The 13,109-nt window shown below is 41.7% G+C and overlaps 1 protein-coding gene and 1 pseudogene across 1 annotated transcript; both read left to right on the top strand.

Annotated features, from left to right (window-relative positions):
* Nucleotides 1–227: 227 nt before the first annotated feature.
* Nucleotides 228–3,484, top strand: LOC113882793 (annotated as a pseudogene).
* A 5,013-nt stretch (nucleotides 3,485–8,497) lies between these two features.
* LOC113884529 (T-cell surface glycoprotein CD1b-2) lies at nucleotides 8,498–12,323 on the top strand. The gene is made up of 6 exons (XM_027529161.1): nucleotides 8,498–8,739; nucleotides 8,994–9,260; nucleotides 9,922–10,200; nucleotides 10,494–10,772; nucleotides 11,275–11,368; nucleotides 12,006–12,323. Exons 1-6 carry the CDS (start codon nucleotides 8,679–8,681, stop codon nucleotides 12,025–12,027), a joined length of 1,002 nt encoding a protein of 333 aa, XP_027384962.1. The 5' UTR covers nucleotides 8,498–8,678; the 3' UTR covers nucleotides 12,028–12,323.
* Nucleotides 12,324–13,109: the final 786 nt, after the last annotated feature.

The raw sequence follows: 13,109 nt of genomic DNA, 5'->3' as shown, positions 1-13,109 counted from the left end.
TCCAAGGTAGTAAGTATAAAGGAGACTGAGTTCAAGGAACGGAAATGAGAGGCAGAGTGGGAGTCTAGAGCTGTGGGAGGTACAGTTTTTCTGAAATGTGCAGTTTGGGTCCGAGATTTTTCTTCCGGGGAAGAGAGGAAGTCACTTTAGAGTACTGAGAAAAAGGTTTGCTGAAATAAGAGATTACATACCAGCTCTGAGAGTCAGAAGTTCTACTTCCCAGTGAAATGCTGCCTCTACCTCTTCTATTGCTAGTGGTTATCCTCCCACGTGGTGACAATAGGATGGTAAGAGTAACTCTGGCTGCTCCCAGCACAGGTGCAGGGGTTCTGGATAAAAGCATGCCACACCTACCACTAAGGGTCTGGGCTCTGCTGTCTCCAGCCCTCTCCCCTATTCTGGAGGCTGGGGATGGAGTCAGAGGGCTTGGGGAGAGAACTGTTTCAGGCTCTATATTGTTCAGACTCTGGGTGCTTTTTCATTCCATCCTGATTCTACATTTTCCCTCGTTCTTTTCAACCTTCCACCAACACAGTGTTTCACTGGCCAACCTCCTACCATATCATCCATATTTAGACCTTTGCCAACAGATCCTGGGCTCAAAACCAAGGCTCAGGCTGGTTGGATGATTTGCAAATTCAAGGCTGGGATTCTGACTTGGGCACTACCATTTTCCTGAAGCCCTGGTCCAAGGGGAACTTTAGTGATGAAGCGATGACTGAGCTGCAGGACCTGTTCCGAGTCTACTTCATTGGATTCACTCGGGTTGTGCAGGACCATGTCAGTGAGTTCCAGTTGGAATTTGAGTACAGTCCTCTGATCTGGAGAGACTCTCAAAGACTTTTCTCTCCCTTGGTCAGGCTACTGTTCCCTCTGATCATGGTCTACTCCTTCCCTCTTTACTCAACTACACGCACACAGCTCTCCAGAGTAGTCTCCAACCCTGACTCCTTACCTCCACCCAGTATCCCAGATTCTTCCTGTTTCTTGCACTTTTGTGTAATAGATGATGTTCCTGCTTTGTAGCCATTTCCTGTTTTGCGTGTATGTCACTTGCCACTCTCAAAACCTAGGAAAAATTCTTTTTCCTACTGTGTGCCTGAATGAACTAAAGTATGACTTCCCCATCCTCCAATTCATATCCTCAAGCATCTGCTGCCTAATCTCCTCTCTCAGTGTAACCTTCCCCTTCACCCTGGAATGCTGCCCTCCTGACTCCATCACACATTGCTCCTCTTCTCCCCTCTTGCGCACTGTTCATCCTTAAAAGAGCAAATCCCCACCGTTTACAATAGGCATACCTCTAACCAATGCTCTTCTTCCTGAAAAGTCCTGAATACTGCAATTGGTTTTTGAGTTACAATTTCACATCTCAGACCTTTCTTGCCACTAAAATCCAAAGGCCTATGCCTTTTCCTCATCCTTTTCTTCATTGTTTGCATTTTAATAACTTGTCTTAGTTTTCCTTTACACAGACCCCTTTGTGATCCAGGTCATAGCAGGCTGTGAGCTGCATTCTGGGGAGGCCATAGAAAGCTCTTTGAGAGGAGCTTTAGAAGGACTGGATTTTGTGAGGATCCAGAATCATTCCTGTGTGCCTACACGAGACAGCGGCAGCAGGGGGCAGAAGTTTTGTGACTCATGACTCAGTATCAAGGCATCTCTGATATCATGGAGAGGCTCCATTCAGAAACCTGTCCTCGATATCTCCTGGGTGTCCTCAATGCCGGGAAGGCAGAACTGCAGAAGCAAGGTTAGTCTTGTTCTCTCCCCAAAACTTTTCTATTTTACCTCCTATCACCTTCTTTAAATTCAAAAGTGGAGAATACCTGAATCGAGAGGAGTTTAATCAACAAATGATCTGATTCCCATAGGAGTGGAAGAGGCAACTATCCAAATTTGTGGGTTTCTGAGTCCCCATGCTCTGGAATAGAGTCATAATCTGACATTCTTACTCCTCCTTCCTACCCCAGTGAAGCCTGAAGCCTGGCTGTCCAGTGGCCCCACTCCTGGACCTGGCTGCCTACTGCTGGTCTGCCATGTCTCAGGATTCTACCCAAAACTTGTGCGGGTGATGTGGATGAGGGGTGAGCAGGAGCAGCCTGGCACTCAGCAAGGAGACATCATGCCCAATGCTGACTGGACTTGGTATCTCCGAGTAACCTTGGATGGGGCGGCTGGGCTGAGTTATTGAGTGAAGCACAGCAGTCTAGGAGACCAGGACATCATCCTGTACTGGGGTGAGAAGGAAGTGGAGCCCAGCTGGGGATGGGAGGAGCTGGTCTTCAAGAACAGAAGGCAGTCCTGAGGAAGGGGAGAGACTTGATGGATGGACTATGGAGGGAGGGAAGGAGAGGGGGAAGAAAGAGTGACAGAGGGAAAGGTAGGAAGGGAGAGACAAAGAAAGAGAGTTAGAGTTCGGGATTTATTTCTGAGACTCCAGTGCCAAAGGAATGAAAATAGCTGATCTAAGGCAGGCAATAGGTAGGAATGAAGGACTATAAACTAGGTGGGATGGAGCAAAAAGAACAGACTGTGGGTGGCTGTGAGAATATGACATCAGGGAATATGAGAAAGGGAATCAGAGATGTCCAATCATCAAAAGCAGGTAACAGTGGGTGTTGACACTTGGGTGGGCAAGAAGCCCTGGAGAACTAGAGAATGGATTTGAAGTGATATCCCTTTGCCTTGTCCCAATTGCCAGGACACCCCACATCCATTGGTTTGATACTTTGTGGCAATAATAGTGCCCTCCTTGATCCTTTTGATAGGCCTTGCATTATGGTTTTGGAGATGCTGGTGAATTTTCATTTTTAATCTTTCTTTTCTGTCCATCCTTTTATTCTTTCCCTCCATTTTATCTATTAATATTATGCCTTTTTAGCCTCAATATTTCCACTAGAAACTTTCCCCAACTCCCATCTGTAGGTAAATTTATTTTTAAAAAATTGCAGTAAAATACATCATGGAAAATTTACTGCATTAGCATTTTTACACATATAGTTTAGTAGTCTTAAGTACATTCACATTTTATGCAGCCAATCTCTAGAACTCTTTTCATCTTGAAAAACTAGAAGTCTATGCCCATTAAACTACTTTCCCCAATCCTTGCTCCCTCAGACCCTGGCAACCACCATTCTATTTTCAGTCTATATGAATCTCTATACTCTAGGTACCTCTAGAAGTGGAACCATTTGCCTTTTTGTGAATGGTTATTACATTTAGCAGTATGTCCTCATAATTCATTCATGTGGTGATCTGTATTAGAATTTCTTTCCTTTTAAAGATTGTTTTGTTTACCTGTTGATCTCTCAACAGACACTTGGGTTAATTCAACAGTCACCTTTTGCCTGTTGTGAATTATGCTGCTATAAACATAGTGTACAAATATTACTTAAGAAGAGCAATTTTTCGCTTGTGTTCTTAACAGGTCATATCAGAATATCTCATGAGCCCTGAATGTCTCCTTTTCCATTTGGAATAAGTATCCAGGAACCCTGAAACTCAAGTTGTCAGCCTAGGAGTCAATCTCATCATATTTCATCAAATGATCCTCACATTTGATCAAGTCATTGTTCCTGTAGGTTGTAAGATAAATCATAATTTATACACTAGCAGAAACATAAATGAAAATTGTTATTATGAGACAATATCACTAGCAGGATCCACTCAGATTTCATAGATGTGATTTGTGAGAAAGAATATACCTTGAAATAAATGAAATGATGGTGACTTCATGGTGACATGCCTTTGACTTCTTATTTAAACCTTTTTTTTTTTTTTGCTTCTGCTGAAATATCATTTTTCAAATTGAACTAACTGTAATTATGCTGAGGCAATTGTATTTGCAGAGCTGTTGAGCATTTTTAACAAAATGTCTCTATCTTGGCCTGAATGATTTTCTGACTATAATGGTTAGCTGAGCAACTTGTTTCTCCAGAAAGCCTTCCTTAGTGCTACAGTGGAAGTAACCCTCCCTTGACTGGTATCCTGCATAGACCCACTTTACTCATACCCAGAACACTACAGTTCTTATTGTTTTTCTTTTCTTTCTACTTATAAGTTCCTTGAGAGAATAACTTGCTTTTGGTGGATCTCTGGCCCAAAATAATATTTTTGTGTGTAGTGTTTTTATTGTTATTCTAAAGCTATCTGTGTATAGGCTAGTGAGATATGGTGTATAGTGAGACAGGTGGATAATATGGAATATAGCGTATAGTGGATTTAAGTGAGTACATAATTGTGTTGATTCACAGGAAACTAGAATTTTTCTATGTGGAAAAGTTGTGAGTAAATGAGTAAAACTATAGTTTTAAACTTGAATTGCAAGTATAAATAAAAAATCATAATATTAAGACTTAAAAAAAAGGTCCCGGCCACTTAAAAAACCCTAAAATGAAGGCTTAGAACTCAGATTAAGGCTTTCACATAATATTTTCCCACTACAAGGAACCAAAGGACCTTGGAGAAATGGCTGATTATAGTTTGGAGCAGGAAGTTTCTCCATGAGTCTGGAACACCTTTGCCATACCAGAAGGTGAAGGGAAGCTCAATGATAAATGTATGATAAAAGGATTAATAAGCGACTGGGTTGAAAAAACTCCCACATCATAATTGGGACAGTTTGAGTCTCAAGAGAAACAATGGCTAGGATTTGATGTTGTTGTTTAATAGCTAAGTTGTGTTGAATCTTTTTGACCCCATGGACTGCAGCATGCCAGGCTTAAGTGTCCTTCATGGTCTCCTGGAGATTGCTCAAATTCATGTCCATTGAATCAATGAAGGTATCTAATCATCTCATCCTGTGCCACTCCCTTCTCCTTTTGCCTTCCATCTTTCCCAGCATGAGAGTCTTTTCCAATTCATCAGCTCCTTGCATCAGGTGGCCAAAGTGCTGGAGCTTCAGCTTCATCATCAGTCTATCCAATGAATATTCAGGTTGACTTCCTTTAAGACTGACTGGTTTGATGTCTTTGCAGTCCAAGGAACTCTCAAGAGTCTTATTCAGCCCTTCAGTTAGAAAACATCAATTCTTTGTCACTCAACCTTCTGAACAGTCCAGATCTTACATCCGTACATTGTTGTTGTTGCTCAGTCTCTCAGTCCCATCTGACTCTTTGTGACCCCATGGACTGCAGCACACCAGGCTTCCCTGTTCATCACAAATCTGGAGTTTTCTCAAACTCATGTCCATTTAATCAGTGATGCTATCCAATCATCTCATCCTGTGTTGCTCCTTTCTCCTCTTGCCCTCAATCTTTCCCAGCATCAGGGTCTTTTCCAATGAGTCGACTCTTCACATCAGGTGGCCAAAGTATAGGAGCTTCAGCTTCAGCATCCATCCTTCCAATGAATATTCAAGTTTGGCTTCCTTTAAGAAACACTGGTTTGATCTCTTTGCTGTTCAAGGGACTATCAAGAGTCTTCTTCAGCACCACAGTTTGAAAGCATCAATTCTTAGGCACTCAGCTTTCTTCATGGTCCAAATCTCACATCTGTACATGACTACTGAAAAAACCATAACTTTGACAATACAGACCTTTGTTGTCAAGGTGATGTCTCTTCTTTTCAATATGCTGTCTAGGGTTGTCATTGCTTTTCTTCCAAGGGCAAGTGTCTTAATTTTGTGGCTGCAGTCATTGTTCACAGTGATTTTGGAGCCCAAGAAAATGAAATCTGCCACTGTTTCCATTTTTCCCCATCTATTTGCTGTCACAGAGAAGGCAATGGCACCCCACTCCAGTACTCTTGCCTGGAAAATCCTATGGATGGAGGAACCTGGTGGGCTGCAGTCCATGGGGTTGCTAAGAGTTGGACACGCCTGAGCAACTTCACTTTCATTTTTCACTTTCATGCATTGAGAAGGAAATGGCAACCCACTCTAGTGTTCTTGCCTGGAGAATCCCAGGGACGGGGGAGCCTGGTGGGCTGCTGTCCATGGGGTCGCACAGAGTTGGACATGACTGAAGCGACTTAGCAGCAGCAGCAGCAGCAGCAGCAGCATTTGCTGTCAAGTGATGGGACCAGCTGCCATGATCTTAGTTTTCTGAATATTGAGTCTTAAGCCAGCCTTTTCACTCTCCTATTTCACCTTCATGAAGAGACTCTTTAGTTGCACTTCACTTTTTCCATAAGGGTAGTGTCATCTGCACATTTTAGGTTATTGATATCTCTCTTGGCAATCTTGATTACAGCTTGTGCTTTGTCCAGCCTGGCTTTTTGTATGATGTACTCTGTATAGAAGCTAAATAAGCAGGTTGACAATATACAGCCTTGATGTACTCCTTTCCCAGTTTTCACCAGTTTGTTGTCCCATGTCCAGTTCTAACTGTTGCTCCTTGACCTGCATACAGGTTTCTCAAACCAACTCTTGAAGAATTTTCAAAAAATTGTTGTGATCCACACAAAGGTTTTAGCATAGTCAATGAAGTAGAAAGTGAAAGTCGCTCAGCCGTGTCAGGCCCTTTGCCACCCCATGGACTATACAGTCCATGGAATTCTCTAGACCAAAATACTGGAGAGGGTAGCTTTTCCCTTCTCCAGGGGATCCTCCCAACCCAGGGATCGAACCCAAGTCTCCTGCATTGCAGGTGGATTCTTTACTAGCTGAGCCACAAGGGAAATCTTCAGTGATGCAGAAGGAAATTCTCACATCCATACTCCATATGTATGTAGTTTTAATATTCTTTTTTTTGTTGTTGTTGTTTGTTTGGAGTTCCCTTCCTTTATCTATGTCCCAGCAGATGTTAACAATTTGATCTCCGCTTCCCCTACCTTTTCTAAATCCAGCTTGGACATCTAGAGGTTAACTTTTGGCACATGGTTTAAATTACAACATTAAAAACAAAAGTTATAGCACAGGTTACACGTTGCTTGAGTTTCCTTTGTTTAGTTTATCAACATGTCCAAAATCCAGAAATGGAAAAATTAAAACCACCAAATCAGTGAGTAATATTTAGTAAGAGTTTCTTGTGGATATGAAAGCAGTTCACAAATGGGGAGATTCCAAATTAAAAGATTGATGTGAAATTCAGGGGCATGAAATTACAGAATGACTTACAGAGCAAAAATGAGGAAGTTATTACTTTTTACAATGATTGGTTACTACAGTAGAAGTTTTTCTTGCCATTTTTATGTGGTTGACTTCTGTTTCTTTTATGATTGTCAGAGCCATTTACAAAACAAACCTGGCTTGGGTTTCACTTACTTTTGTGAAATAAGTTGGTTTTAGTTTTCTTACATGGCTTAAACATTTTCATCTGTTCAGGAAATTCTCACATCCATACTCCATGCTTATGTAGTTTTAACACTCTTTAGATACTGTGACCACCACTCAGACTGTATAGGATTGCTCAGTAGCTGTCCTCAGGCAACCATTAGATACCAGCTCACTTGGGCAACTGCCTTGTACTTCAGTGGAAGGAACTCTGGTGTTTGCCGAAATCTTACTTCTGGACCTGAGGTGTGTGTCTTCCTTACTTTTGGAGTAGAGTTTAAGGTACTTGTTGTATTTATTTTTATAGGGAACTTAAGGGAATCAGAGGTAAATTTTCATCTTTTTATCTCTACCATCTCAGTCTAATTTTCACCAATAAAGGCAAAATCTTGTTTACTGATCCTCTTGATTGGAGTAATTGAGGTGTTGAAATAATTTGTTTCCACTCAGGTTTTCACTTTGGTACCAAGGGCCATTGAGAGAGCAGCCTTTGTAGTATTAGTGCGGAGTGAAAATCAAGCTCTGAGCACCGTACTTCCTGGACATCATCTTCATGTTCCAGTGAGTCTGTCAGTACCTTTAGCCAAGTATTAGCCAAGCAGGAGATGCACGGTACTGGATGCTTGGGGCTGGTGCACTGGGACTACCCAGAGGGAGGGGAGGGGAGGGAGGAGGGTGGAGGGTTCAGGATGGGGAACGCGGGTATACCTGTGGTGGATTCATTTTGATATTTGGCAAAACTAATACAATATTGTAAAGTTTAAAAATAAAATAAAATTAAAAAAAAATAAAAAAATAAATAAAATATATGAATATATTTTGCAGACAGTAAAACAAAAAAATAAATAAATGGTATAGAGAGCATTGGTTCACTTTTCCAGTGTCTGACTCCTTGAAATGGGGCTAGGATTCTCAGAATCTCCCTTTCTATGGTATGTCTCCATTCTCAGAGGAGGTCTCTCTGTGAATGTACACCAAGGTACTGTGGCCACTCACACTGATCCATTTGGTATTCTCTCCAAGACCACCTGCACTACCTCTCAGTTACTGCTACATCACTTGTCAGTGTTATATTTGCTGTATGAGAGAATGAGATAGGTGGACAAACCAAAGGAATACTTCTAGATTAAGAGAGACTGGAAGTTGAGCAATTGTTTAGTATTACCTTGTTATTGAATAGATGTGGCAATAAAGGATGAGGAAGGTGAAATAACTCTTCAGCATCACAAGGGAGCTTTTCCAGGGTAGAATGTATAAAAGAGATGAAGACCAAAGAATGGAAATGAGATGGAGTGGGAGTTCAGAGCTGTGGGAGGCACAGTTTTTCTGAGATGTGCAATGTGGGTCAAAGATTTGTCAGTTGGGGAAGAGAGGAAGTCAATTTAGAGTACTGAAAAAAAAAATGCTGAAATTAGAGATCAAATACCAGCTCTGAGAGTCAGAAGTTCTACTTCCCAGTGAAATGCTGCTTCTACCACTTCTGTTACTTGGAGTTATCCTCCCAGGTGGTGACAATGAGGATGGTAAGAATAACTCTGGCTGCTCCCAGCACAGGTGCAGGGGTTCTGGATAAAAGCATGCTGCACCCACCACTAAGGGTCTGGGCTCTGCTGTCTCCAGCCCTTTCCCCTATTCTGGAGGCTGGATATGGAGCCAGAAGCTTTGGGGGCAGGGGACCATTTCAAGTTCTGTATTGTTGTTCAGACTCTGGGTTCTTTTTCATACTATCCTGATTCCACATTTCCCCCTCATTCTTCTTATCTTTCCACCACTACAGTGTTCCAGGGGTCAACCTCCTTCCATCTCATGCAGATTTCAACCTTTGTCAATAGCACATGGGCTCAAAATCAAGGCTCAGGCTGGTTGGATGACTTGCAGATTCATGGCTGGGAGAGTGACTCGGGCACTGCCATTTTCCTGAAGCCCTGGTCGAAGGGCAACTTTAGTGATGATGAGGTGACTGAGCTGGTGGACCTCTTCCGAGCCTACTTCATTGGATTCACTCGGGAAGTGCAGGACCGTGTCAATGAGTTCCAGTTGGAATGTGAGTATAGTCCTCTGATCTGGAAAGACTCTCAATGACTTTTCTTTCTCTTGTGTCAGGCTACTGCTCCCTCTGATGATGGTCCCTTTTCCCCCTCTTTATCCAACTGCATGTACACAATTGTCCAGAGTAGCCTTCAACCCCGACTCCATACCTCCATCTGGTATCTGAGATTCTTCCTGTTTCTTGCTCTCTTCTGTGTACATGACCACTCTTGTGGTTATTTCTTGTTTGCGTCTATGTAACTTGCTTCTCTAAAACCCCAAGGAAGAATCTCCTTTTCCTACTCTGTGCTTGACTGAACTTAAGTGTGACTTCCTACTCCTCCAATTGATGTCCTCAAGCATCTTCTGCCTGATCCCTTCTCTGCATGTAACCATTCTCTTCACCGTGGAATGCTGCACTTCTGACTCCATCACACATTGCCCCTCTCCCCTCTTGCCCCCTCTACATCCTTAAAACAGCCTAACCCCACCATTGATGATATGCATACCTCTCCCCAGTGCTCTTTCTGAAAAGTCCTGAATACTGTAATTGGTTTTATGTCAATAATTTCACCTCTCAACTTGTTGCCACTAAAGTAAAAAATCCTATGCCTTTTTCTCATCTCTTTCTTTCCTGTTTGCTTTTTAATAACTTGTCTCAGTTTTCCTTTACACAGACCCCTTTGTGATCCAGGTCACAGCAGGCTGTGAGCTGCATTCTGGGGAGGCCATAGAAAGTTCTTTGAGAGGAGCTTTAGGAGGACTGGATTTTGTGAGTATCCAGAATCATTCTTGTGTGCCTGCACCAGACAGCGGCAGCAGGGGGCAGAAGTTTTGTGCACTCACGACTCAGTATCAAGGCATCTCTGATATCATTGAGAGACTTCTCTCAGAAACCTGTCCTCGATATCTTCTGGGTGTCCTCGATGCAGGGAAGGCAGAACTGCAGAGGCAAGGTTAGTCTCATGCTCTCCCCAAGATGTTTCTATTTCTCCTCTCACAACTTTCTTTAAATTCATTTTGATATATGGCAAAACCAACACAGTATTGTAAAGTTAAAAAATAAAATTAAAAAAAATTTAAAAAATTCAAAAGTGAGAAGTACCTAAATAGAGAAATGATTAATCAATAAGTCATTTGGTGCCCATAGGAGTGGAAGAGGAAACTGTCCAAATTTGTGGGTTTCTGAGTCCCCATGCTCTGGATTAGAGGCATAATCTGACATTCTTACTGCTTCTTCCTACCCCAGTGAAGCCTGAAGCCTGGCTGTCCAGTGGCCCCACTCCTGGGCCTGGCCGCCTACTGCTGGTGTGCCACGTCTCAGGATTCTACCCAAAACCTGTGCGGGTGATGTGGATGAGGGGCGAGCAGGAGCAGCCTGGCACTCAGCAAGGAGACCTCATGCCCAATGCAGACTGGACTTGGTATCTCCGAGTAACCCTAAATGTGGCAGCTGGGGAGGCAGCTGGCCTGAATTGCCGAGTGAAGCACAGCAGTCTAGGAGACCAGGACATCATCCTGTACTGGGGTAAGAAGGAACTGGGGCCCAACTGGGAATGGGAGGAAATGGCCCTCAAGAACAGAGAGGAGGATACAGGAAGGGGAGGGATTTGATGGGTGAGGGAAGGATGGAGGGAGGAAGACAGGCATGGAGAGAGGATAGGCGGGGAGGAAAGAGAATCAGGGAGACAGAAAGAGAGAGAGTCAGAGAGACAGAGTTTGAGATTTATTTCTAGGACTACAGTGCCAGAGGTATGAAAATAGCTGATCTAAGCTGTACAATAGATAAAAATGAAGTAGTCTTCACTACTACAGTAGTAGTCCCACTGTAGTCTCGGTGGGATTCAGCAAGAAGGAAAGATTAAGGTGGCTGTGCGTATAAGACCTCTGGGAATATGAGAAAGGGAACCAGAGATGCCCATGCATCAGAAGCAGTTAATGATGGTGCTGACACTCAGATGGGTAAGAAGGCTTGGAGAACTAGAGAATGGGTTTGAAGTGACATTCCTTTGTCTTCTCCCAATTGCCAGGACACCCCACATCCATTGGCTTGATACTTGTGGCAATAATAATACCCTCCTTGATCCTTTTGATATGCCTTGCATTATGGTTTTGGAGACGCTGGTGAGTTTTCATTTTTTAATCTTTTTTTTCTGTCCATCCTTTTATTCTTTCCCTCCTTTTTATCTATTAATATTACATCTCTTTAGTCTCACAATTTCTGCTAAAACATTTCCCTTTTGTCCCCAACTCCCATCTGTAGGTAAATTTATTTTTTTTTAAATTGCGGTAAAATAAGTCTTGGAAAATTTACTGCATTAGCCATTTTTACACATATAGTTTAGTAGTATTAAGTACATTCACATTTATGCAGCCAATTCTTAGAATTCTTTTCATCTTGAAAAACTAGAAGTCTGTGCCCATTAAACCACTTTCCCCAATCCTTTCTCCCTCAGGCCCTGCCAACCACCATTCTACTTTCTGTCTATATGAATCTGTCTACTCTAGGTACCTCATAGAAATGAAATCATTTGTCGTTTTGTGAATGGCCTACTCCACCTAGCATTATGTCCTCATAATTCATTCATGTGGTGGTCTGTATTAGAATTTTTTTCCTTTTAAATGTTGTTTTGTTTACCTGTTCATCTCTCAACAGATACCTGGGTTAATTCACATTTTAGCTGTTGTGAATAATGCTGCTATGTACATAGTGTACAAATATCTCTTAAGTTGAGCATTTTTTTGCTTGTGTTCTTAACAGGTCATATCAGAATATCTTGTGAGCCCTGACCATGTCTCCTTTTCCATTTGGAATAAGTATCCAGGAACCCTGAAACTCAAGTTGTCAGTCTAGTAGTCAATCTCATCATATTTCATCAAATGATCATCACATTTGATCAAATCATTGTTTCTGTAAGTTGTAGGATAAATCATAATTTATACCCTAGCTGAAACATAAATGAAAATTGTTATTATGAGATAATATCACTAGCAGGATCCACTCAGATTTCATAGATGTGATTTGTGAGAAAGAATATACCTTGGAATAAATGAAATCATGTACACAACTCCATGGTGACATGCTTTTGAGTTCTTATTTAAAACTTTTTTTTTTTTGCTTCTGCTGAAATATCATTTTTCAAATTGATCTAACTATAGTTATGCTGAGGTAATTGTATTTGAAGAGTTGCTGAGCATTTTTAACATAATTTCACTCTCTTTATTTGGATGATTTTCTAACTATGAGGGTCAGCTGAGCAGCTTGTTTCTCCAGATAGCATTCCTTACTGTTAGAGTAGAAGAAAGTCTCCCTTGTCTGGTATTGTGCAGAGATTCACTTTACTGATACCCAGAACACTGCAGTTCCTTTTCTTTTTCTTTTCCTTCTACTTATGAGTTCCTTAGAGAATGGCTTGTTCTCAGTGGGTCCCTGTCAAAAACTTATTTCTGGTGGTAGAGTTATTACTGTTATTGTAAGACTATCATGTTTGTATAGGCTACTGAAATATAGGATACAGTGTGACAGGTGGATAGTATATAGTTTAGGTGATTATATAGTTGTGTTAATTCACTTGGAACCAAGATTTTCTGTCTAGAGAAGGTGATGCGAGATAGATGTAATATTAGACTCTGTAATCTTAAACTTGAATTGCAAGCATAATTAAAAAATCATAATATTTAGGATTAAAAAATGTCCTGACCACTTAAAAAAGCCACAAAACCAAGACTTAGTGCTCACATTATGGCTTTGACATATTTTCACACTAAAGGCACCAAAGGACCTTGAAGAAATGGCTGATTTCTAGTTGGGGCAGAAAGATTCTTTAAGAGTCTGGAACAACTTTGCCATCAATTCAGTTTAGTT

This window comes from Bos indicus x Bos taurus, chromosome 3 (genome assembly GCF_003369695.1).
Source record: "Bos indicus x Bos taurus breed Angus x Brahman F1 hybrid chromosome 3, Bos_hybrid_MaternalHap_v2.0, whole genome shotgun sequence".
Lineage (NCBI taxonomy): Eukaryota > Metazoa > Chordata > Mammalia > Artiodactyla > Bovidae > Bos > Bos indicus x Bos taurus.
Note: the sequence above shows the minus strand (reverse complement) of the source record. Positions and strands in the feature narration are given on the sequence as shown.